The 25759-nt window shown below is 41.6% G+C and overlaps 2 protein-coding genes across 9 annotated transcripts in view; one reads left to right on the top strand and one right to left on the bottom strand.

The window, feature by feature from the left end:
• FYCO1 (FYVE and coiled-coil domain autophagy adaptor 1) overlaps positions 1-24605 on the top strand; it is a 62059-nt gene extending 37454 nt beyond the window's left edge. For 2 of the 3 annotated variants that reach the window (XM_082192957.1, XM_082192958.1), the window contains 7 exons: positions 633-782; positions 1443-1642; positions 1865-2009; positions 18519-18614; positions 19395-19605; positions 20152-20261; positions 21271-24605. In XM_082192957.1, the coding sequence (XP_082049083.1) occupies positions 633-782; positions 1443-1642; positions 1865-2009; positions 18519-18614; positions 19395-19605; positions 20152-20261; positions 21271-21352 (994 nt within the window). In that variant the 3' untranslated portion in view covers positions 21353-24605. The remainder of the gene's footprint in view (positions 1-632; positions 783-1442; positions 1643-1864; positions 2010-18518; positions 18615-19394; positions 19606-20151; positions 20262-21270) is intronic. The other variant, XM_082192959.1, reaches the window with a different exon arrangement.
• On the bottom strand, positions 4930-12008 carry CXCR6 (C-X-C motif chemokine receptor 6). Of its 6 annotated transcripts, none has more exons than XM_082193064.1 (4): positions 11719-12008; positions 10724-10863; positions 9330-9414; positions 4932-6834 (listed from the first exon to the last, which is right to left on the bottom strand). In XM_082193064.1, the coding sequence occupies exon 4, from the start codon at positions 6811-6813 to the stop codon at positions 5770-5772; it is 1044 nt and encodes a 347-aa protein (XP_082049190.1). In that variant the 5' UTR covers positions 6814-6834; positions 9330-9414; positions 10724-10863; positions 11719-12008; the 3' UTR covers positions 4932-5769. The 6 variants fall into 6 exon arrangements, with proteins under 6 accessions (XP_082049187.1, XP_082049190.1, XP_082049188.1 ...); XM_082193062.1 differs by having other exon boundaries at positions 10804-10863; XM_082193065.1 differs by lacking the exons at positions 10724-10863; positions 11719-12008 and adding an exon at positions 10024-10702.
• Positions 24606-25759: the final 1154 nt, after the last annotated feature.

Here is a 25759-nt window from a genome sequence, read left to right as displayed (position 1 = left end):
TAACTGATTCTCACCTCACCCCAACACCATTTCACAAACTCTTCTCAGTTTCCAAAACTGTTTGCCATGTGGCATAGGAGGTTCTTCTTGGAGGAAAAACAAGCCTTACCCTCCCTTCAGCTTCACAGATCCTAGCCAGAGTTCTTATTAAGTAAACTTACAAACAGAGGTTCACAAATGTTGGCTTGATCTGCTAACCAGGCGATTATTTGTGGCTGCCAGTGCTACCCTCCCTCCTCCTTTCAGTTCTCTGGCAGACTTTCAGATTTTCTGCATGATAAAATGCAATAGATAACATATTATTATTTAGATCTTATAAAAGTGAAAGATTGAAGCATAGCCAGCAACAGTAGAGGGAAATGGTCTTGAGAGGCTATGTTTTGTTTATGTGCACACATATGTGCTGTCTTCCTTTCGTACCCACCCACATGGTCTTGCTCAATGTCATATATGGAATGCTTGCAAAAAGACAAGCATGGCGTCCAACTAGAATTTTAGCTAAGAATCCATTGTATTTAAATGATATTTGCCTTAATAGGGGAGATTTGTTTTTCCTGTGATGGGCTGGCATTGAATTTTTAAAACCTAAAACTCACAGATGATGAATTGTTCTTTATGTACACCTTTGAAAGAGACAAGGATGCCCTCTGGCAGAAGTCAGATGCTTTGGAATTCCAGCAGAAACTCACTGCAGCACAAAGATGGCTTGGTGATGCGGAAGTAAGCTGTTGCCTAGACTGCAAGAAAGAATTTGGCTGGATGAATCGCCGCCACCATTGCAGGTCAGTTTGTAGGGGTGACTTGATAAACACTTGTGAGCAACTGTATTTGGCCGGATGACAAGTAATCAACAAGATGTTATACTGCAGTTTTTCAGGCCACATTTCTAAATAGTGCCATTGTAAATAGTGTCGCTTGGAATTACAGCAAATTCTACCTTAAGTGGCATTCATAATGCATTTGTGGTTTCTGCTTGAAAAGACTGTGGGACAAAAGCATTGTTTGTGTGGATTTGGAGATCTTCCCAGACTCGACCTCATCTCAATCTGGGAAAAAATGACAATCCAAATTATCACTGGTCTGCTCCCCATTAATCTCTCTGCAATGTTACATAAAGGAATTACTTTATAAAGGATTGTTGGTTTGGGGAATGGGTTGATATAGTTGGCCTTTCAGGTGTATATTTAACTCAGCATCCAATTACGTTACACTCAGAGTTGACCCATCAAAATGAATGGGCCTAAATTAGTCATGTCTGTTAATTTCAATGGATTTACTCAATGTTGGATAAAACCCAGTGTTCTTCCATTGACTTCAAAGGGAATCCAGATTGGCAATATTATGAAGAAGGTCGCTTTCTGCATGTTGGATATTGTATCCCTTAAATGCCTTCATTTTGACATGAAGAACTCTTTTCTCTTTTAAAATCCCATTATTTTTAGAATGTGTGGGCGCATTTTCTGCTACTACTGCTGCAACAACTATGCCATGTCAGAGCATACTGGCAAGAAGGAGCGCTGTTGCCGGGCTTGCTTTAAAAAGGCAAGTGCCATCTCAGTTGATTCTGGATCAAACGCAAGCCAGGAAGAACCATCATCAAGCCTGCTAGCTTCACCACTGTCCCTGGTCCATAGAGTTATGGGTGAGTCCTTTCTGTGTATAAATGGGATTAAAGTTCTTGGAAAAGAATCTCCTGTGGACTTCAGCTCATATTCTATCCTTGTGTCTGCTTTGGTATAGATGGCAGTGTTTGATGTCCCTTCAAGTCCCATAAGTCTATAATGAACACTGAGAAGTTATGTTGCCTTACTTTATATGCAGCATAATAACACTTTCTTGTTTTGTGTCCTTTGTTGTGGTACAGTTACAAATGAAGCCTCTAAACCCACAGATGACGCCGTGTTTGATATAATCACCGACGAGGAAGTGGGCCAGATAAAGGAAGACAACTCGGTTCACAATGAAAGCCAAACTGAAGAAGAATCTTTGGATCACGGTATAACTGATCTGTAAGTAAACATAATTTATACACATATGTACACACACACACACACACACACACAGGGAGAGAGAGAGAGAGAGAGAATCTGTTGCAAAGTAGAATAGGCTTGTAAAGGGCAGTGGCGCAGCATGGGTTTCTAGTGCCCAGGGCAAGTATCCTTGGCACCGCTCATCCGATAGGCTGGAATGAAGGGGCAATAGCTCAACCCATGCAGAGGGCGCCATAGCAATCAGCCGTCACCCAAATCCTCTCCTCAGTCTGCCCATGTGAACATGGGGAGATTTTCTGTGTGAGGGGGAGGGTGCACTTTTTTATTTATTATTACTACTACTATTTTTTTTTCTTTAAAATTTTGTGCCCCTAAGAGTTTTGCACCCCCCAGTAACTGCCCCTGTGGCCCAGCCCATGCTATGCCACTGGTAAAGAGTCCTCCGTTGTCCATGGGAGAGTGTAGCTGGGGAAGGAAGGTTAACTCTTGCCTCCCCAGCTGCACTCTTGAGGAAGATCACCCAGCCAATTTTGTTTGGAAGAAAGTGAAAACACACTTGTTCAAGTCTAACCACTGGCAAGGAGGAGTGTGCCTTTGGTGTCCACAGCAGTGTCCACAGTTTGCAAACATGTCCATGGGCCCGGTCAAGGTTAGCAATCCCAGTTTTAAAGGTTTCCCTCCCCACAGTCAGGCTTATAAACTAGACCAGAGCTCATCAAGGGGTGGGGAGGCTTGTGGGGGTGGCTGGGGGGGGGGTAGCATTTGGAGGCAGGAATTGGCATGTGTAATCAAGTCCCATTCCTTCTGCCAAGGTAACATCTAATTTCACCCTACGTAAGGAAAATTAAACACGTAGCCCACAGAAGTATGAACTAGTATGGCTCATTGATTCCTTCAGGGTTTATAATCCTATGAACCAGGGTTGGGAAGCCAGCGGCTCTCCAGATGTTGGGCCCATCAGCTCTGCTAGCATGGCTAGTGGTCATGGATGATGGGAGTCATAGTCCCTGCTGTAAACACTGTTAATAATTCCTGTCTGCCTTGCTCATATCAGAACTGTATCAAAGTGCCCAGCAATGCAGTGTTTGTTCGTTTCCACAATGTGAAGCAGCCAGCTCAATGTCAGGCAGGAAGCTTGCATGAGAATGCCACAGACACTTCTGGTTAAGAGTGACAAGGATTCAGGTTTGCCGTTTCATTTGTCGGCTCACATTTCCTGCCCAAAGTGTCTGCCTCACACAAACTTCCCTTCCCTTTTTTGCTTGCTCACACCAAAAGAGCAAAGTTTTGATGCCAGTGGCAAAACTGCTGACTTAATGAGTTTTGTGAGCAAAACAACCTTTTATCATACATGGTGGGGGATGTAAAATTGTTTTAGAAAAATTGGAACGAGGTATATGAGGAACTGAAAAAACTATTTAAGATTTCGTTTATCAAAAAGCCAGAGGCTTTTCTGTTAGGCCTAATATCTAATGACATCCCCAGAGATAAGAAAAATGGATTCCTTTACGCAACAGCAGCGGCCAGAATATTGATCGCGAAGAATTGGAAGGGGGAGAAAATACCATCATTGTTAGAATGGCAAAGCAAGCTCTGTGAGTTTGTAGAAATGGCAAAATTGATGGCAATCATTAGAGGCCATTCAAAGCAGAGAATAATTAAAGAATGGGATGGAGTGAAGGAATACATGAAAAAATACGGTTCTGGAACTGGAATATTAATAGATAATGTGTAAAACATGCAGGGGTAAGCAAGGAAATAATAAAAGAATCAATGGAATAATTATTAAGCTACAACAACATAACAAGATAGAAGAAGTTAAAAGAAATATTGAGATCACAAATGGGTGAAGGGGAGTGGGGGTTATAGGGGAATTTATAAAAATTTCTAATATAATATTTCTAATTGCGTTGCATTTATATATAGCAAAGGGAAGTCTATAGCAATTAGGTATACAGTGGTGCCCCGCAAGACAAATGCCTCGCAAGACAAAAAACTCGCTAGACGAAAGGGTTTTGCGTTTTTTGAGTCGTTCCGCAAGACGAATTTCCCTATGGGCTTGCTTCGCAAGACGAAATGTCTTGCGAGTTCTTGCGAGTTTGTTTCCTTTTTCTTAAAGCCGCTAAGCCGCTAATAGCCGTTAAGCTGCTAATAGCCGTGCTTCGCAAGACGAAAAAACTGCAAGACGAAGAGACTCGCGGAATGGATTAATTTCGTCTTGCGAGGCACCACTGTATTTTAATCTAGTCAAATATGTAATAGGCTTATGTTACAAAACGAATTTGGATTTTGAATTTGATGTTTGTAATTCTTTTTTGGTTTTGGAATAAAGTTAAAAAAGAGAGAGTTTTGTGAGTAAAACAAAAGCAAAAAAGGAAAACTGGGCAGAGAATGCAAAAGAAGGGTTAATCTCAGACTGATGGCTGGAAAATTAGTGGGTCTACTGTTCACTGAAGGTAACCTTCACTTCCCTGCAATGTGTGTGCGTCTTATGGAGCGAATGCAGGCTGTGCAGCTATCGCAGAAGCCAGAACAGCAAGAGGGATCACTGCTTTCGCTGCGCAGCAATCCCTCTTGCTGTTCTGGCTTCTGGGATTCAGAATATTTTTTTTCTTGTTTTTCTCCTCCAAAAACTAGGTGCGTCTTATGGTCTGGTGCGTCTTATAGAGCGAAAAATACGGTGCTTTCAGAGTTCTGTGGGGAGTGGGAAAGGGGAAATACAGTATAAACAGCCTTCTACACTTAAAGCCTCTGGATGACCAAGTTGTGCCTAAAATTGGGGGAGAGGGGGTTATGTCACAGTGCCTCCAGAGCAAGTGTTTGTTCTTAGTTTGAGAAAGCTGAGCTATGGAACTCCTTGACACAAGAAAAGACAAGAGATACAAACACTGTGTATGTTTTTTTGTTCTTGTGTATGTTTTTTGTTCTCCATGAACATCTATCTTTATTTCTTTATTTATATAAAAAAGATTCATATGGTGAGCCAAAGCAAGTAAAAGCATGGTTTGCAAGTTCTTGCATGCCAACCACCTGAAAAGTGTGTCTGCCATTCATGCTTTTCCAAACTGCTTTCATGACCAGCTTTGAATTGCAAACTATCATGATTTAACATTCATAAAGTACCCAATGTTTTCTAAGCGCTGTACAGAGGTTAAAAGATAGTCCCAGGCCACTGGTTCACAATCTAATAAGCATGATGCAAAAGGGGGGTGGGGGTGGAGAGAGACAGAGAAGGCAGAGTAAATGAAGCCTTTACCAGGGACAAGATGGCCATCTCCTTGCCAGTATGTTCTTCTTGGGAAGCAGAGGGTTCGGCTTCCCACTGGCACTTCCTTAAAATAAGGGCAAATGCTAACCTAAACACCCATTCAGCATCTCTGCCATAGCTGCTGTATACCTTAACGCAATTGAGTCTTTTTTCTTCTTTTTTTTTTGGAAAAGTTTTTATTATTAAAATAATTAAGCATTAATACACACATATTGCGAATATACAAGCATACAAACATACATTATCTGGGGGATTGAGTGTAGGTATGTTGGAACATTTTTAAGGATTGTATGAAATGTAACGCAATTGAGTCTTTTCTCGTAAGATGCTTCTAGCATAAGAATCTGGGTGGCAATGACATTCTGCAAAGTTTGCTTGTAGGGAAGCTTTCACCAACTTTACAAACAGGATAGCTATGTTGAGGAGATTCTGCCTGTTGCTTTTGCTCGCGCGAATGCCCAGGGTGACTAAAACTGAAGCTCAACAAAAGAGATGCTCTTCAAGATTCTCTTACAATGGATACATGCTTGTTTCCTCTGCGTTCTGTGTGGCGGTGCAGGATTTTGAGCAATCATCATCCGTAGTTTGGCATGGCTTCCTGGTTTGTTCATGTTTAGCACATCCAAGCTTTTTAAGGATTTTTACCAGGTTCCTCCTAAACTTCAAACCGATAAAGAAATAGAGAACAGGGTTGAGGCAACTGTGGAAATAAGCAATGGCTTCCGTTACGATCAAAGCATATTCAAACCGGAATCCGTTGTCCATCATGACACTCTGGTCCGCAGCACGAATGAGTTTCAAGATGTTATAGGGCGTCTGTGTAAAAATGAACACCACGACGATGGCAAATATTATTTTTAAGGATTTCTGCTTGCGGAAGCCCTTCGCGTAGAGTAAAGTTTTTGTGATGATTGAGTAGCAAAGAACCATGACCAGCATAGGGCAGAAGTATCCAAGAGTCATTTGAATTCCTTCGGTGAGCATCTGCAAAGAATTTGAAGGGTAGTCTGCAATGCATACCTTTTTGCTATACTCCTTCTGCGTGCTAAATAAAAACTGTGGCAAAGCAAATAGCAATGAAAGCACCCAAACCAAAATGCAAACCGTTTTACCCCAGACGATTCTTTTGGCTTGGCTGATGTGTGCTTTGGTGGCTTGGACGATAGCAAAATACCTGTCAATGGTTAGGCAGGTGAGCGTTAGCATGGAACCATACAGATTCAAGGTATAGAGGCCTCGGATGATTTGACACGGCAAAGTGTAAAAGATCCACTCCTTAGCAGCAGAATAAGCCCAGAATGGCAAGGTGCAAAGAAAGCACAAGTCAGCTACAGCCAAGCTCACCAGAAATACATCCGTCAGCACCTTTACTTTTTCATAGAAGATGAAAATGATAAGAACCAAAGTGTTCCCTGAGACTCCAAAGATACAGGCAAATGAATACATGCAGACCAGGAAGACACTGCTAAACGCTGTAAACGTCTTGTGTGCGCTTTCATCGTTCTGAAACGTGGTGTTGGGATATTCAGCAAAATAATCATCATCGGTAGCCATGTAGCCTGCTTTCTCAAATACCTGTAAAACATACACATTTCAAAATTGTCTCAGTAGGTGGATTGTAATGTCTCTCTACATTGCTGCAAAACTCTTAAATTTAACTTGCTCTGTGATGAAACCACATAATCATTGACAAGGGACATGATATAAGCCCTGATTATGTACTGCATATACCCCCATCTACGGTTGTTTTTGCGTTATCTACCACTGAGCGCGGAGGAAGCCCATGTAAGCTAACTTTTGATACGTAAGATGTAGATTGGTAGATTCAAGCCAGTGTTGCTTGGGCTGAGTTTCGAACTCTTGGAAGTGTTTGTACAGTGGTACCTTGGTTCTCAAACTTAATCCGTTCTGAAAGTCTGTTCCAAAACCAAAGCGTTCCAAAACCAAGGCACGCTTTCCCATAGAAAGTAATGCAAAATGGATTAATCTGTTCCAGACTTTTAAAAACAACCCTTAAAACAACAATTTAAAATAAATTTTACTATCTAACGAGACCATGGATCCTTATAGTGAAAGCAATAAACTGCAGTCACACAATCAATAGCTGAACTGGGTTCCACAGAGTCACAAGAACAAAAAAGAGAGTTGCAAAAACACAAAATAAATAGCAAGAACAGACAGACCTCAGCCTAACACTCAAAATGGAAGTGTGGTACTCAAATCGGAAGTGTAACACTCAAAACAGAGCACATTTGGCTTCCAAAAAAAGTTTGCAAACTGGAACACTTACTTCCAGGTTTGCAGTGTTTGGGTTCCTAGTTGTTTGAGTAGCAAGGTATTTGAGAACCAAGGTACCACTGTATTAAGCATTGCACACAGTCTATTGAAGACCGTCATTAGCAACAACAGTAAGATTCAGGTAGACAGCTTGTTTTCCACACTCTGGTTATCTTGAGGTAGCAGCCCCTGAGCTGCTTTAAACCTCTGTTTGTAATATACTTGTTCAAGGGCTAAATTCAAAATTTTAAATTAATTTAAGAAGGCCGCAAAACCTGGCAAGATAGGGGGATTTTAAAAAATCTCTTCCATCCCAAGAAAAGTGATCATGTAAACCAGGAGTGGGGAACCTCTAGTCTGTGGACATCATTGATGAGCAGGGATCAAAGCCTTTTGCAGAAACGCTGTTTGAAGCAACTCATTCTTTTTATTCGAGCAGGCAGGTTGTGGCATCAGTGGTATTGTGGGCAGGGGGAAGAGCAGTCTCACCCACCCACCCTGCTGTCACCAACACAGAAATGTGAGCTGCTTCGAACAATACTTTTGCAAAGGACGTGAAGGCAGCCTCCATGCTTCCATTTCTGTCTCCAAGGCTGCTTTAAAGTGTTTTGCAAAAGCACTGTTTGAAGCAGAAGCCACTCTTCTCATTTAAAGGTGAAAAGGTCTGTTTCAAAGAGCACTTTTGCAAATGGCTTTAAGGCAGTCCCCACACTGCCATTTCAGTCTGAAACAGGAGCACAGGGTCTATCTTAAAGCCTTTGCCAGCCTCCCCGCACTCCCCTTTTAAATCTCTGAGATTAGGAGTTTACAGAGAGAGCAGGAGGCAAACTTGCAAAGTTGCACAAAGGATTTTGACAGGTGGGCAGGGATTAATGAACATCATTCTGCACTAAAAACTTTTTAAGACCCAGCCATAATTATACAGCAATGAAACCCACATCCAAGCAAGACTGTATAAAGTATGCACATTTGTAAAGGTAAAGGTGAAGGGACCCCTAACCATTAGGTCCAGTCGTGGCCGACTCTGAGGTTGCGGCGCTCATCTCGCTTTATTGGCCGAGGGAGCCGGCGTACAGCTTCCGGGTCATGTGGCCAGCATGACTAAGCCGCTTCTGGCGAACCAGAGCAGCACATGGAAACGCCGTTTACCTTCCCGCCAGAGCGGTACCTATTTATCTACTTGCACTTTGACGTGCTTTTGAACTGCTAGGTTGGCAGGAGCAGGGACCGAGCAACAGGAGCTCACCCCGTCGCGGGGATTCGAACCGCCGACCTTCTGATCGACAAGCCCTAGGCTCTGTGGTTTAACCCACAGCGCCACCCGTGTCCCTAAGCACATTTGTACATACTGCTTATTTTTCAAAATGTACTGCCAGCAGCCTCAGGGAGAAATCACTGATATGCAAGGAACAGAAATTCTGCCTTTTGTGAGCTGGAACTCCCACCCATGCATCCCATTTCCCTGTTGTTTAGATTTTGTCAGTCATAGCCAGTATCCTTTTAAAATCTCTTTGAAGTCTTAAAGGCTAGAAACCTATTTTTTTAAAAAAAAACATGCAGAGCTTCTTAGGATGCTGAATTCTGCACATGATTCCATATTATGATCTTGCACAGCCCCAGTACAAAATTGCAGAACATACACTGCACTGATAATAAAATTCTTGGGGCAGCATGCTTAATCTACTGGGGATCAAGTATTGGACTGGACCAAGGTACATTACTTGGCTTCAAATCCCCACTCAGCCCCAAAGCTCACTGGTGTTCTTGGACTACTCAGTATCTCTCGGTCTTACCTAACTCACAGGGTTGTGAAGATAAAATTCAGAGGGGGGGGGGACAACATATGCCACCTTGAGTTCCTTGGAGGAGAGGCAGGCTCTAAATGGAATAAGTAAATAAAAATTAATTGAGTCAAGCCGTAGGCCACTTAAGTTACATGGAGTCATTGCCTCTTCCCCTTCATTTTTATCACAATTGTCCCTGCACTTTTAGCTGCTCTTTCTTTGACTCCCCAACATCTTACTCTAGCTACTGTTCTCCATATGATGCCACACAGGCTCAGTATCGCAAGGGAGTTTGGAACTGGGTTGCCAGAATCCCCTCCTGCCAAGCAGGAGTGGCAAGTCAATAAGTAACTAGCAATCCCCACCATTTGAATGGAACTATTTAATTCAGGAACAGGCATTCTGTGGTCTTCCAGACATGGCTGGACTGCAACTCCCATTATCCCTTGACCACTGGCTGGGGCTGATGAGAGTTGAAGTCCATCAACACCTAGAGGGCCACAAGTTCCACCTTCCTGATTTAACTGGTAGTGTGTCAGGAACGAGCTGGCAGTAAATCACATTATGCAAGTTGGAGCTAACTCCTTATTAGCAAGGACATGATCTGAACAAACTTGGCGGAGTCTCAGGCCTGATGAGAACAGCAGCTCATCCCTGGAAGGTCTTGCCCCATGGATCTGTTGCCCAGATGGAAAGTCCCTACCTCCTCACAGCTGTCTTAAGTTCCCTCCTCTTCAGGGTTTCCCCCCAGCAATCAGAGCCTGTGCCAACTTCTGTGCCCTTTTCTTGCCTCATCTGGTTCTGGGAGTCCAGTAAGGAGGACAGCTTGTCGCAGCAAGAAGGGCTCTTCAGCAGCCCAACTCATCTCTGCCTCTTGGCCTCCCTCCTTCTCTGCTTCAGCTTCTGCCTCTGATTCTGGACTTCTCTCTGCCACAGACTCTCCCAGCTCACTAAGCCCTGTTACCTCTCCAGCTTCTGACACCACCTCCTCCCAGTCGTCTCCCTCTGACCACTCATTGTCGCCCCACCACCAGTCCCCAGGCTCTGAGTCTTCTTCCCTTGGGAGGTTCCCCGGCTGGTTCCTCGCACCATTCTTCGGCATCCAACCGGTCTGTGACACAGTGCCCCAGATAATTATTCTAATTTGTATTTGTTGGTGAGGCATTTGGGATACCAGCGAGTAAATGATAAACAAATACATTTCAATGTTAGCTTCTCTTTACTTGCATGCCACTTTCTTGAAGTTGATGGTATAGATGACAGGCAATAAATTACCGGAGATAGGATCTCATTGCAAGACTAGGCTTTAGAGTTTCATTTCTTTCATAGCACAGCGCTTTTCAAACGGCTTTTCAAACACTAGTAATCGCAAAACCACAAAGTTATCTGTGACTAAATAATACCAGGAAGTATACTCATGAAAAGGCAGCTGTAGCCATCAATCCCATGTCAGTATTGAGTGAAAGGAGCTAAAGAGCCGTACTTCACAATCCGGGTGTACTTCACAAGCTGTGTTTTCACGATAACAAAGTTGACCTGGACCCTGAAAGAAACAGCATTTCCCAAATCGAGCTAGAATATGACTCATCAACAGAAAAGAATGTTCATATTAAAAGAGTAAAACTAGCAATCTAATGGAGCAGAGCCAAACAATCCCACGGAAAGAATTTTGTGGGGGTTTGGGGGAAACAGTGGCAATTTTGTGTTGTTTTGTGCAGTCATGGTTCCTCCTGATTGTGTCACATGGCTAATAGGAAGCTGCCTATACCAGGTCAGACTATCTTCTGTCCAAAAAGTAGCTCTCCAGAGTATGGATGTAAGAACACATCATTTTACATGCCACTCTGTATTTGCTGCATGCAACACTGTTTCCAGTTTGCTGCAGTTCATCTTTTGCCAAAAACAACATTATTTGTCTCGCTGTTCATTGTGGCAAAAGGACATAATAATAATAATAATAATAATAATAATAATAATAATAATAATATAATTTATTATTTATACCCTGCCCATCTGGCTGAGTTTCCCCAGCCACTCTGGGCGGCTCCCAATCAGTGTTAAGCAGGCTGAAAACAATGACAGTGAATGTGCCAACAATATCTGGAATTGTTTGTGCCTATCTCTGGTAGATGGGAAAACTCAAATAATAATATATGCCCCCAGAAGATGGTTCAAGTGCCCTATTGTCTTAACCTGACTCTGTTTAAGTATATAAGATAAACATCTTTTTTTACAGCAAAACCTCTTGGTAAAGAAAATTAACCTATTTCTAACTTGAAAGCTACTTAAGTTAGCTTTCAAGGGGCTTACTAGAGGAACCAACTGGGCCCCGCCACAACCTAATGTTTACAAAGATGGGATAGCTTTCCGTCTGAGGCAAGAGGAGGTAACTACATACCTTGCAGCAGTCGGTGCAAGAGATGCAACTCAGATTCAGAAGTCAGCTCGAGGTAGTGGTGGTTATGCGTATTTATTAGAGCTGCTGCCTCTGGAGTTTCCTTTCAGTGATTTCTTCGTTTTATACATCAAGCAAAACCACAAAGTGGGGTAGAAGAGAGAGTGTTGCCTATGCTGCCAGGCTAGGGGTGAAAATAAAGCTAATATGTAGATATATATCCCAAAATATGTGCAACCAGGGCTGACCAGTGCATGGTCAGTTGATGTTACTTTGGCACCTGAGGCAAAATAAAAATAAAAATCACACTGCCTGCCTGGCAGTAAAAATAAAATAATAAATAACTAAGCATCTGCTGCCCTTTCATGACACACAAAATCACCTGCCTAAGGTGGCTGCCTCACTCAGTCTCTTTATTGCAGTCAGTGAGCTGTATTCAGAAAGAAACTCTTCGCAAATATATAAAAAACAATGCAAAATAATACCAAACAAAATAGAGAACCGTAACAATAAAATTACTAGTGCTGTAGAATGCCAGACGTAGAAGATAAAATTATGAGTTTGCTCAAATTAGCCTGTGGCAAGTTTTACATGAAGCAGCGCAATATTTCGCCATCCTGAAAGTGTCAACTGCGTCAGGTTTTCAACGCTTGCTTAGAACTTCCTCACACTGGCTTTTCTTGAAGTGTGAGCCTAGCTACTGATTAGTTTATTTGAATTTTGATTTATTTATTTTTTTGCAGTTCATCATATTTTAATGTACACTGCCAAGGTATTCTCATATGAATGAATGAATGAATGAATAAAGGTACGGCTGAATGAGTAAAGGGACACAGGTGGCGCTGTGGGTTAAACCACAGAGCCTAGGACTTACCGATCAGAAGGTCGGTGGTTCGAATCCCCGCGATGGGTTGAGCTCCCGTTGCTCGGTCCCTGCTCCTGCCAACCTAGCAGTTCAAAAGCACATCAAAGTGCAAGTAGATAAATAGGTACCACTCCGGCGGGAAGGTAAATGGCGTTTCCGTGCGCTGCTCTGGTTCTCCAGAAGCGGCTTAGTCATTCTGGCCACATGACCCGGAAGCTGTAGGTCGGCTCCCTCAGACAAGAAAGTGAGATGAGCGCCGCAACCCCAGAGTCGGTCACGACTGGACCTAATGGCCAGGGGTCCCTTTACCTTTAATTCTCTCTCCATTCAGTAGAGATTACAGCCATGCCATTTAGCATTCAGGTACAAGCGTGTAAGGGCCCTTTCAGAAGAGCTATCCATCTATAAACTGCATTTACTCATGAACACATGAAAGAGGCAGTCATTGTTTTATGATGACAGCATGTAGGAGCTGAGGTAAGATCCCTGTAATGTATGCTCAGTACTTATTATTTATTTTATTCCAAGGATTTACAGTCTATACCGCTTCTCAGCAGAAAAAGATCACAGAGTTGTTTATGGTACATATGTGGCTGAAACAATATATATTGTAGGAAAACTGTAGCTGTACATGATAGATAGAGAGACTGATAAGAGAGATAACTTATCACATCCTTTTCAATGGAATGGAAAACTGAACTAAATGATGCACATGGTTGGATGAACAAGATATCCTGTGGACTTGCTTATGAATGGGTTTTTTGTGGGGTGGTGGTGGATGAATTTATAAGATCAAAGCCTGTGAGAGAACCTAAACATAGTTGGGAAAGCACCACAGGAAAATTGAAATGTTTAACGCTTTATTCCCAGGCAGGTTTTCCTGTTTAAATCTCCACCTGGCAGGGTTACTATTTGTCCCACAGGTTTTTCTCAGCAGAGCAAATAGCAGGGGTTGTTGTTTTTTTTTGAGATGGGTGGGGATAAGATTGGGAAAATAACATTGGTTAAACACCCTGTCCCACACCACTTACCATTCGTTCCCTGGTCCTTTAGGGATCCTCCACCCTGCTTTGATCTAAATAATAATAATCTACGATCTGTTTATGACTCTCCAGACACCACAAAAATATAACTGCATGTAGCTTGCTTTCAAAATGCTGGCGTGTTTTAGGAATTTGTTTTGGCACAAGTTAAGGTATTGCTGGTTATGTTTTCATTGGTCTTTTGAAAAGGATTCCAGTGTGTCCTGCTCCTCAAAATGACTGGATCAGGCTTTAAAGGACTTTCAGCTACCTCTTGAAGCATTCGTTGAGGTGTTTGCTCCTGATGAACCATCTTTCTGCTCAAAAGGCGCTGAGATCAGCCTGGCGCAAGTTGTTAAAATCACTTTTGTCCCTGTTGATTTTGTCTTCTCCTTATTTTAGGGGCAAGGCTGCATGCTTACTCTACCCAGTCGTCTTTGTCCATGCAGTACGAGAGCTGTTGTAGTGTAATGGCTAGCAGTGCAGTCTTATACACACTTTCTTTGATTCTTTCTGATGGAAAAAGCGGTAGAGGCAACTCCCCAAAGGTAAAGGTAAAGGGACCCCTGACCGTTAGGTCCAGTCGTGACCAACTCTGGGCTTGCGGCGCTCATCTCGCTTTACTGGCCGAGGGAGCCAGCCTACAGCTTCCGGGTCATGTGGCCAGCATGACTAAGCTGCTTCTGGCGAACCAGAGCAATGCACGGAAACGCTGTTTACCTTCCCGCCGGAGTGGTACCTATTTATCTACTTGCACTTTGACGTGCTTTTGAACTGCTAGGTTGGCAGGAGCAGGGACCAAGCAACGGGAGCTCACCCCGTCACGGGGATTCAAACTGCCAACCTTCTGATCGGCAAGTCCTAGGCTCTGTGGTTTAACCCACAGTGCCACCCGCATCCCACAACTCCCCATTTACGCACGTCAAATTGATGCCTGATTGTGCCGAACCTGGGAGTGAATTTTAAAATTGCAAAAATGGCCCTAGTAGAGCCCAGAAAGAGCAAAAGAAATGTGGGAAAACAACGCCTAACAATCCCATGAACCTTTGCAAGTGCAATCCCAGCCCTTGCACTGACCATTGAGGCCTATGGAGAGTTGATGTTTGAGCAAGGAGGTTTAGAGGGTGGAGCAGACCCCCCCCCCCCCAAAGTGCCCCTATTTTCCAGGGAAGGTCCTGGATTTACAGAAGCTGTCCTGGTTTCTGATTTGATTCCAGAATGTCCCACTTTTACTTAGGGGGTCCCTATTTTCATGTTGGAGGGTGTGGAGTTATGCGACTCCTGAGCCAAGGAGATAAGTAACTATACAACCTTTAGAAGGCACCTTTAGAAGGCATCTGAAAGCAGCCCTGTATAGGGAAAGTTTTTTGCAATGTTTTTTAATGTTTTTATATATGTTGGAAGCCACCCAGAGTGACTGGGGCAACCCAGTCAGATGGGCAGGATATTAATAATAGAATTATTATGATGATTATTATGGAATAGGACTTCCCTATTTATCGGAGAAATGTGGGAGGGTATGTGGAGTTTGGCATCTGGTAACTGCTGCTGTTTTTTTAAGGGGTTTTCAGGGGTTTCCAGATATTTATAGGGTGTTTGCAGGCTTTTCCAATGGTTTTTCAAATATATGTGATTTCCCTCACACATGCAGTACCTCGGAACATAACCCCCACATAAATTGGGAGTTGCCTGTGTATTAAAGACATGATGAAGAAATGCATAAAACCTATTTTTGTATGGAGCAGCATTCAGTTATTCCAAGCTATTTGAACTCTAAAGTTATACAGCCCAGACAAAGGTTTGCTACCTCAAGCAGGATTAGGCCTAAGATAAACCATAGTGCTGACCTACTTTTCTGCAGTGAAACATATCACATTTGATCTGTTTCCTTTGACACGGCTGGTTTTTAAAATGTAAAAGCCACAAAAAACCCACAGACTAAGATGATTGTTATCTGTTCTTCTAAATTGTTTAAGTCTTGCTTTTTTTAGCTAAGGTGTGCAAAATGACTAAAAAGTGTTCAGATACCTTGAAGGCCTTACTAGTAAAAAAAAGGGGGGGTAAAGGACCCCTGAACAGTTAAGCCCAGTCAAAGGCAACTATGGGGTTGCGGCGCTCATCTCGCTTTCAGACCAAGGGAGCCAGTGTTTGTCCACAGGCAGTTTTCCAGATCATATGGCCAGCATGACTAAACTGCTACTGGCACAATGGAACACTGTGACAGAAACCAGAGTGCACGGAAACGCCTTTTACCTTCCCGTCGCAGCCGTACCTATTTATCTACTTGCACTGGCATGCTTTCAAATTGCTAGGTTGGCAGGAGCTGGGACAGAGCAACGGGAGCTCATCCAGTCATGGGGATTCGAACCGCCGACCTTCTGATTAGCAAGCCCAAGAGGCTCAGTGGTTTAGACCACAGCACCATCCGCATCCCTGCCTTACTCATTCCCCAAAGATCTGTCAGTATCAAGCACAGTATGAGTACATCATGCAGATTATCTGATTAAGGCAGACAGAGGGAAATATTGCCAAAAATTGACTCATGTCAGCTGTCATGTACTGACATGCCAGCTACATGTGAAAAATGTGAGTGCACTGCAAACTAGCTGTCAAACATTGACTGCTACTGCATTCTTTACAGATAGCAAATGCTGATGGTAAAGGTAAAGGGACCCTTGACCATTAGTTCCAGTCGTGGCCGACTCTGGGGTTGCGGCACTCATCTTGCTTTATTGGCCAAGGGAGCCGGCGTACAGCTTCCGGGTCATGTGGCCAGCATGACTAAGCCGCTTCTGGTGAACCAGAGAAGCGTGCGGAAACGCCGTTTACCTTCCCGCCGGAGCGGTACCGATTTATCTACTTGCACTTTGATGCTGATGCTCAATATCAAATACTCACTGAATCTTTGCACATCCAGAGATTATATAGAGCAGTATTTCCCAAAGGGTGTAAATCAGTGCTCAAGCATGAGGGCAGAAAACCTTAACCCTTTATCCCATGTGAGGGTCCCAATCCAGATTAGGTAGCCCCTGTGCTGGCAATCTGCATGTAAAAATCATCTCCCATTCAATGGGAGCTTTTTCCTGTACAAATTGCTAGCACGGGGTGTGTGATCCAGATTAGGACCACAGTGAAGTCATTAAAGCCCCAAAATGCCCACATGTATGTGTTTGCTCATAGAGGTCTTCTCCTCCCTGCCAGGATCCACTCCCTCTGCCAAAATTAGGCTTGAAGAAAGCATTTTATTGTAGTTTGTAAAATAGGTTGCAGTGTGGGCTTCATTTGTAAATGGAACCGGTTAATCTATGTGAAGCTGTTCTGACAGCTATATAAAGTGCCATGCAACAAAATACATTGACTGTCTTGAAGGACGTCTGTTTTTCATTAGAACCGGAAAGCCTAGTTTATTCAATATTTTAATGAAGATTATTTTGTGTACAGGTGGACTGTGTGGGTTCTGCAGCCTTGTGAGGACATATGTTGCAGCAAACAAATGGTGATGGGGAGATATTCATCCCCAAACATTCAGGAACACACAAGGGAGATGTGGTTGGGAGCCAGAATTGGTTTCACATTGTATAAACTGCCTCAGAGGAACCAACCATCTAAGAGCAAGAAATGTGTGAAAATCAGTGTGCAAACTAAGGCACCTTAGTAATCCACTGCCATCTAGTGATGCTACAGCTAATCTGCTTTTTAAGTCAAATGGGTTAAAATCTATTGAAGTGGATTGTTTCATGCAATGTTCCGCCCCCCCCCCCGAAATGGATTTATTTCACAAATGTTCTTATGAATATTCAAAATAATAGTGATCAAACACAATAGTTTGGTTACTGCAGACACGAACCAACACAAATTACCACCACACTGTAAGTGCCTGTGGCCTCTTTGCTATAAAAAGCTTTTATGGGATATCAGAAAAACTCAAGTTGTCCAGTGCAAGGAGTACAGTATTCCTGGGACTAACAAGTCATGTTCCTTCCTTTTAGTAACACAGCCAATATAGATCAACTGTGCGTTGCAAAAAAAGAATTTTGTCTTAGCACTTCATGGTTTTTTGTCTATGAGAGTATGTTTTATGCAGTGTTAATTAAGGAGTTTGCATTGCTATAGTAAAATTTTATCAGGGTGCTTCCACACTGTGTGTGGGGGGGGAGAGGGGTGGAGTGGGGATGGATTGCAGCATCAGTTTTTCCAGTGTGGACAGGCAAAGCCCTATTAAGATGTCTCTGGCTTCCTGTGCCTTTAAACTGAATGCTTCCTTTTTGCAAATTCAGACCATTATTGTATTTTGTTGATCCAGGCTGCAGCAATGACTGGTGAATAAACTGCTCTTTGTCCCTTAAATAATCAGTTTCTCTTTCCCCCTGGGGGGGTGGGGAGGTTTTACTGCTTATTTCCTTTCATTAGGATTTCCCCAGAGAAACTAGTCAGCCCTGTAGGCTAGCTAACAAAGATACTTTGGTTTGATCCACTGTCTTTATGGATGCAATCCTATACATGTGGGAGTAAACTACACTGGATTCAGTGGATCTACTTTTCAGTAGACATGTATAATAGGATTGTACTGTAGAGTTCTAGCCATCCCTTCTACCAGATGGGGTCTAGGTCAGTTTAAGAAAGTCATAAAATTCAATTGTGAAAGCTGGATATATTTTGGAGCTATGGAATTTCCTCCTTAGAGAGGCCCAACTTGGCTCAGCTGTTGATACATTCTGCTATTGCCATTTTCTTGTGTGTTTTTTAGGTTTGTCATTGGATACATTTTTTATTCAACTTGGCTTTGTGCTTTGAAAATATTTATTGTAATCAACTGCATATTTGAGTCCGGGCATAAATATTTTAAATAAACATTAAAGATTGCTCTGTACAGTTTTGAAGAATGTTTAATGATCTCCTTTATCCCTTTGCCTCAGAAACAGCACCTATAATTCCTCAACTTTTGATGAGACTGACGACTTGCAAATGGGCCAGGATGCAGAGATATGCTTGCTGAAGTCAGGAGAACTGATGTAAGCAAAATCCATTGTTTAGTCTTTAATTATTATTTTTTTAAAATCAACGGTGCAGTCCTATACATTCTGCTCAAACGTAAGCCACATTGAGTTCAGTGGAGTTCACTCCAAGTAGGTGAGCAAAGCTCACATTTGTGTCACAGATTTTGGCTGCATGGAGTCCCCTTTCCTTTCTATTTCTTTCCCTTTTTGAAGAAAAAGCCAATGGAGGGATGAATTGGATATGAGGTAAAAAAAATATTCTGAGGTGAAAAAATCTGAAACTCTAAAGGGAGTTTCCTTATTGCTGTCGCTCAGGTGGTAGTTTTTTGTTTTTTAAAAAATTAATCTAAAAAAAGAGCCTTAGCCCCATACCTGAAACACACAAAAGCACAAAGTTTCCCTTTTTGGGAGCAGGGCTCACAGACTCTGCAAGTTTCTGAAGTTTCTGTGGAGGTATAGATCCCATGAATTGGATATCCCATCAATTAATTTCAGTGGGTCTGCTCTGAGTAAGCTGAATGCAACCCAGTATTTGTAACTGCACAGAGACCATGAAGAACAACTATGTTTTCCTTTCACATCATGTGGGACTCGCTGAGAAAACATGAAGGAAACACGCAATGGGCTCCCTTAGATTTGTATATTGTAAAAGTGGCATTGAGTTTGAGATTCACAGTGCACAAATGTTTCTGCAGTAAAGAATGTACAAAAGGGACATGTACACTCAGAGCCCATGTGTCATGTGCGTCATCAAATCAGATACCGTTCTGTCATGTGTCCTTTTGTTTTCTTCAGGCTAAGGCTGCCTCTAACCGTGGAGGAAATTCTAAAGTTTGGAGAAGCTAACAGAGAACTGTTCATTAAGTCAAATACTTACAGCATTATTCCCATCACTGTGGAGGAAAGTGGCCTTACAATAAGTTGGGTATTTTCATCAGACCCCAAAAGCATATCGTTCAGCGTGGTGTACCAAGAATCAGAAGATGCTCCTCTGGATCAGTGTAAAGTAAGGCAACTTCTTCATAGGGGTGATGTCAAATGTGAAATTGCTAACAAAACTTCTAACAAAAATATGTAACTTGCCCCTCAGATCAGTTTTCATACCTAAAATGTAGCCAATGTAACACTAATTTTTACAATGGGAACTGGGGGAGGGGGACAGTCCTGGAAGTTACAAGCTGGTTAGCTTAACTTCTGTCCCAGAAAAAACTGGTGGGAAGTATTGTTAAATGCAAAATAACCAAGCATATAGAAAAACACGCCTTGCTGGAACATGAGACAGGTCTTATGAACCTGTTAGGAGTTCTTTGATAGTGTTAACAGACAGAGGTGAAGCAACTGGCATAGCGTACATGGACTTTCAAAAAGCTTTTTAACTTGTTCATAAACCATCTAGAGTTAGACTTCCTTTATCAAGTTGCTGCAAAATATACACATAATCTGTTAATTATTAATTTAATTGACACAAACCATGCCTTTTAAAGAGATCTTTATTCATTTGACCATGGCAAAGTTCCTGTAGACAAATTTTGTGCCGGTGTATCTCTTGCAGGTTCTTATTCCCATGATCCGGTGCAACTCCCATAAGGAAACCATCAGAGGGCAGGTGAAAGTCAGAAATACTGGTATCTACATCCTCATATTCGACAACACTTTTTCTAGGTAGGTGCAGCTGGAGTATGTGAAGTGGAATGAGCAGTGGTTTGTCTCCTGTAGCATTTTGTGTGTTCCGTTTCTGAAGGGGATGCAAAAGGCACGCTGCTTATTCTCTCTGAAGCCTTGTGGTTCAAATTCAGCGCCGAATGCCATCCCTACACCTTTCAGCAGGAATTGGATCACGGCACTCCTGAGTGGAACCAATCTCAGTGGCGCCTGCATTCAGCACCGGATTTTAAACAGTGCCAAATGCATGTCCCACTGCAAAGGGACAATCAGGAGTGCACTCATGACATCATGATATGACATCAGGTGAGTGACTGCGGGGTGGGGGTGGCCAGCCAAAAACTGCCAAAGGGGCCAAATTGGGCAGCCTGCCTTCTTCTTCTTTATTTCACAAATAGAGCCCGATTTAAACTTGACTTTCCACACCTAGCACATGTATGTACAGTGGTGCCCCACAAGACGAATGCCTCGCAAGACGGAAAACTCGCTAGACGAAAGAGTTTTCCGTTTTGGAGGTGCTTCGCAAAACGAATTTCCTATGGGCTTGCTTCGCAAGACGACAATGTCTTGCGAGTTCCTGCGGGTTTTTTTTCCTTTCCCCCCCTTTTTCTAAGCCGCTTATCAGCTGATCCGATCAGCAGATAAGCCGCTAAAAGCCACTAATAGCGCTAATCCGCTAATCCTTCAATGGGCTTGCTTCGCAAGACGAAAAAACCGCTAGACAAAGAGAATCACAGAACGGATTCTTTTCGTCTTGCGAGGCACCACTGTACTGTCCTTGCAAGCACACCCTATCTTCCATCTGCATTAGTTGACAGAGCATAATAGAAAGCAACTTGGTATTCTTCTACCACTCCCTCCCACCGCTCCTCCCAAAATTCATTGCTTCCTCTCACTGGATGCCTCAGAAAGTTTGAGCATGCTCATAGGTATACGTTTTCTTCATCTGCATACACATGCACACAATTTAGGCTCAACTAATGTTTCGGCTGTTGCTTTTTCCCAACAGGTTTATCTCAAAAAACGTCTTTTACCACTTATCTGTTCAGCGCCCAGTGATCTACGATGGAAGCGATTTTCCAGATCCTTGAATGTAATATTTATATACTGTATGTTTTCAATTTATATTTTTAAGAGACACTATTATTTATATACACACAAGCACTAAAATCAAAGATGTGTTGGGAGCCCTCATAAGTCATGCAATAATTCTGAAACCACGATTACATGTAAATGTAGATATAAAGGAACATAACTTTCAATAGGAACACTAATGATTCTGGACTGCAGGTGCTTGTTCAAAAGCCATTTTGTTTATTTAAACAACCTAAGCTATGCAACGCTGCATTTGATGCAAAATTGTTCATAATCTGGATACGCACTGTAAAAAGGGCTAAGAAACAGGACATCTTCTTTTGATTTATTCAGGGCCAACCAAGATGTGATGTTTCTTATATAGTTTGGTTCCCTATTGCGTTTTCTTTACTTTAACCAATAGGTAGTGGTGAGAGCAAGGGAGACAGATCAGGACCATGGAATGGGGGAGGGTAAGGTTTAACCCTTTGTTTTCGCTGTGGTCCCAATAAGAATCTCCACACACACATATGTGCTAGCTATTTTCATAATGAGAAGAAAACCTACGCTGGAAGCGTATATATATAACTATTTTTATATGTCGCTGCTTCTGTGTCTCATTTTTTAAAAAAAATGCTGCAAAAGGAATGAAATTCAAATTCAATTCTGCAAAATTGTATCTTTTAACATGGACAGATTTACTCCAGTCAACCTTTCTATGCAGGAAAAGAGTGATTAGACAGATTTTGTTGCTGTTTGATTACATACTACACATGGCAGGAAAATGACTCTAGATGACGTGCCTATTTAACTTGTTTGCAGTCTTCATAAAAGTCTGCTTACATTAATCTGTGCCTTAATGAGTAAATTCACCTGCTTGATCTTGGTCCCTTGTGGTAAAGGTAATTTTGCAACTTCATTGGTCCTTGAAGCCTAAATGTGTCGTGTGGAAGTGACCTACATTGATTTCAGTGAGAGAAACTATTTCCCACTGATGCATGTAGCAGAAGCCAGCTTTGGAATTAGTAAAAGGAAACCCTTACTTTTAAACCGCAGCATATTCACAAGGAGTTTCTTTTCCTAAATTCATTTTACCATTTCATAATTTAGTAAAAAATCTATCCAGTAATAGTGCATCATATGGCCATGAGAATCATATCTGCAGAATATTTCCTTAAAGCACTTGTTTTTATAAATTGACACAATTTTTTGTTTCTATTTTTTAAGTGAAGAATAAAAACAAGTCTCAACATGACTACCTCCCATACTGACAAAACTTTGTGTAATACTACCAAGAGACAACAAACACTACTTTAGCCTAATTCTAAAACTATGAATGCTTAAAATCAACAAACTCAAAAGTTGCACCAGCGTTTTATGTTGCCACTGCTGGCCAAATACACTGATGAAAATTATTAGGGATGGCGTATATGACAGCAATAGACAGAGGAATATGAACCATACGGATACAAGATGTATAGTAATAATTTCACTTAACTGCAAGAGTAGAAGGAAGTGTGGGGTGGATGCTTTAAGATATGGCACTACATATAAAATTGGTCAGACATGGAAATCACTGAAATAACAGCCAGTTAATTATTTCAACTATTCTTGCATCAGGAGCAGTTCAAATAGGAACTGCTGATACAAAAGACAAAAAATGCCTGAGTTTGAATCCTAGGTAAATCTACTGAAAAAGTAAGTTCTATTGATTTAATGGTGCTTATTCCCAGGATTGCAGTTTACAAATATTTTGTGTCTGAAAATAAGTGAGAATAACTTGAGAACTTTAAAAATTGCTTTATTTCATAGATATTTTCAGGGAAACACAAAATGCTTTCCTTCTATTTTTGTAAGAAGCAAGCTACTCCCCACCCCATTTCCCCCCAAAGTAACTTTTTTGGAAACTTTTTCTGGCAAGAATTATCATAGGAATGAAGGCATTCCTGCCATAGATAATCAGTATTGATGAATTTATTATTGTCCACAGTAGATTTTGAGAAATTTGGACACTTCCTTCTGAACACTATTAAACTGCGGTGCCAAGGTCAATGTTTTTATGACAATAGGGGAACTATGGATATGTAATGAAATTTGTGAAAAAACTAAGTAGAGGGAGGTACCTTATTAAGGAATTATTTGTATGATCTAGATAAGACCTTCTACGTTACAACAGCCAGGATATTTAGGACAGGGCCCTACTTGAGATTGCCTAACACGTCTGTTAAGCCTAGTATCTCTTCCCCATGCTGAAACTTTAAGAAAGTGTGCAATATGTGCTGTAGGACTTATGCTGTTTTACTCTCTAGATTCCTTCAATTAAGAGAGCAACCAATTTAAAAAAAGGTTTTTGCATCTGTAAATGTTTTGGCATCCTGTCTAGTCCTTAAAAAAAAAAGGAATGAATTAAGACTAAGTTACTTGCAGTTGCTTCCAACTGAAATCGGTGGAACTTAAGTCATTACTAACTTTTCACAGTTTTCAATTAGACATATGTGCAACTAATTTAGATTGAATCCAACTCAATGATTCATGGTGGGGAAAGGAGAAAGGAGCTAAATTGTCCGGGGATGAAAGTTACTATAGCACAGTTATAGTAGCTAGGCTCCATCCATAATATGTTTTAGCCGAGTACATATCACATTGCCAGCTATTCTCCTGCTTCACATCTTTACTATCCCCTTATGTACAGTACTTGTTCTGTCAGTTAAGGCTGTGTGATACAGGAATAGCGGCTTAGTTAAATTGTATGGCAACATTATGCAAATACTTGTGCAGATTTGGGTGGTGGGCTATATCAGTGCCACAGAGAAGCAGTGGTGGTGTTCATTATACAACTCCCCTCCTCCACGTATATTGCAGGTATAGTTTCATACAGATCTGTGCGATGCCTGACACAGTTGAGATGAAATTGTAGAAGGAAATGAAAAAGTAGAAGCAATATGGTATATATTGTGCATTTGCCATTTCATTATTGAATGGTGTTATTATTTAAGGGCTAGGGGTGTATTGTTTTGAATTGAGAAGCATTGCGAATTTAATGTTAAAAGTTGAAATGCTGTTTGCCATGGACTGTGCAATATAAAATGGATTTTGAACTGAAATCCACTTAATATTTTAGCTCTGGTTTCCCATTCTATTTTGCTGTGGTTTGGGGATAGAATGCTTTTTTAATGTTCTTTGTATTTTAAATTAATATGAAAGGGATACTGTCAAAATGCTATATTTCAGATTTATGACTTTGAATATACATAATTGTTTGAAGAACAAGACATCTGTTATTTGTATTTACTTTATAGCTTTGGTTTCCAGTTACTATGTTTTTCAACTGAGGGTTGAATCCAGAGAACTTTTACCCTACAGAGGACCTTTCTCCCTCTGAGAAACTTGATTCCTTCAAGAAAAGAAACGTCTCTCGATTCAACCCCAAGAATATTTGTTTCGTGGGGCTCACTGAAAGCTCATCAGCATAAATGAGAACACATACTTACTGCATTTCATTTCAGATTGCTCCTCATACCAATACTAGTCTTTACACATTTCTCTCACCCATTGCAAGCTCAATTATGTCTCCCCAACCCTTAACATTGCACTTACACACATGCACGAATGCATCCAATAGGAGCTTTGATGTGGTAGCACAAACCAAACATGAGATGATGTCATGTCCAAGCTTCTATAAGGTCAGAAAGAACTCTCAGCTCAGAGTATTGGAAGCCTCATTAGAGGTGAAGCCTATTATTGTCCCAAGGCCCCTGACAGCGGTATCACCTTTGGATCACGAGCAGAGAGGCCCATCCAGAAGGGAATGAAGTCGTTCACAGTTCTATTTAAACTTTCCAAAATAAAACTTTACAGTTCATCTCACCATCTCTAGGCTGAGCATAGGCAAAATACACAAAACAGAAAGTAAATTATGTAGCTGCACTACCATACGTAAAGGTTATCCCCGAAAACCATAGCCCAAACAATTCACAATAAATCACTTTGTGAAGGTAAAGATGCTGAAAATGGAAACTACACAATAGTTCAGTTCATCATCCCGGGCAAACATTGTGGCTGATGAATAACTGGTTGCTATTTATGAATATCCATCATAAACCTTAGCAATCCATTTTCCATTTTTATTTATTAGTGGCAGTGCTCATTTACTGTATTGCAGTATTGCTAATAACAAACCACATTTCAGCTATTCACAAGTCTCGTTAGGTATGGTCCTGGAAATAAAGTTTTAATACTATGCACGCTTACCAAGGAGTAAGCCACACTGAACAGAATGGAACTTCTGAGTAAACATGCAGAGGACTGTACACCAAATATTGTATCTCTTTAGAAATGTATTTGCTTGCATAGTAGGATCTACCACACTAACAAGGTTTGCAGAGGCAGGTTTACCTGCACAAAGAACAAAACAGAATTTAGCT

The sequence above is a fragment of the Podarcis vaucheri genome, assembly GCF_965113315.1.
Source record: "Podarcis vaucheri genome assembly, chromosome: 12".
Taxonomy (NCBI): Eukaryota; Metazoa; Chordata; class Lepidosauria; order Squamata; family Lacertidae; genus Podarcis; species Podarcis vaucheri.
The sequence above is the reverse complement of the archived record's forward strand: the minus strand, read 5'-3'. Positions and strand labels throughout refer to the sequence as shown.

Coding starts and splice junctions, on each gene's coding strand:
- CXCR6 (XM_082193061.1), bottom strand. CDS start 10,908: ATGAGTCATATTCTAGCTCGATTTGGGAAATGCTGTTTCTTTCAGGGT. Junction 6,835..10,803: donor AAGTACACCCGGATTGTGAA/GTACGGCTCTTT, acceptor TATGTTTTACAG/GTATTTGAGAAAGCAGGCTA.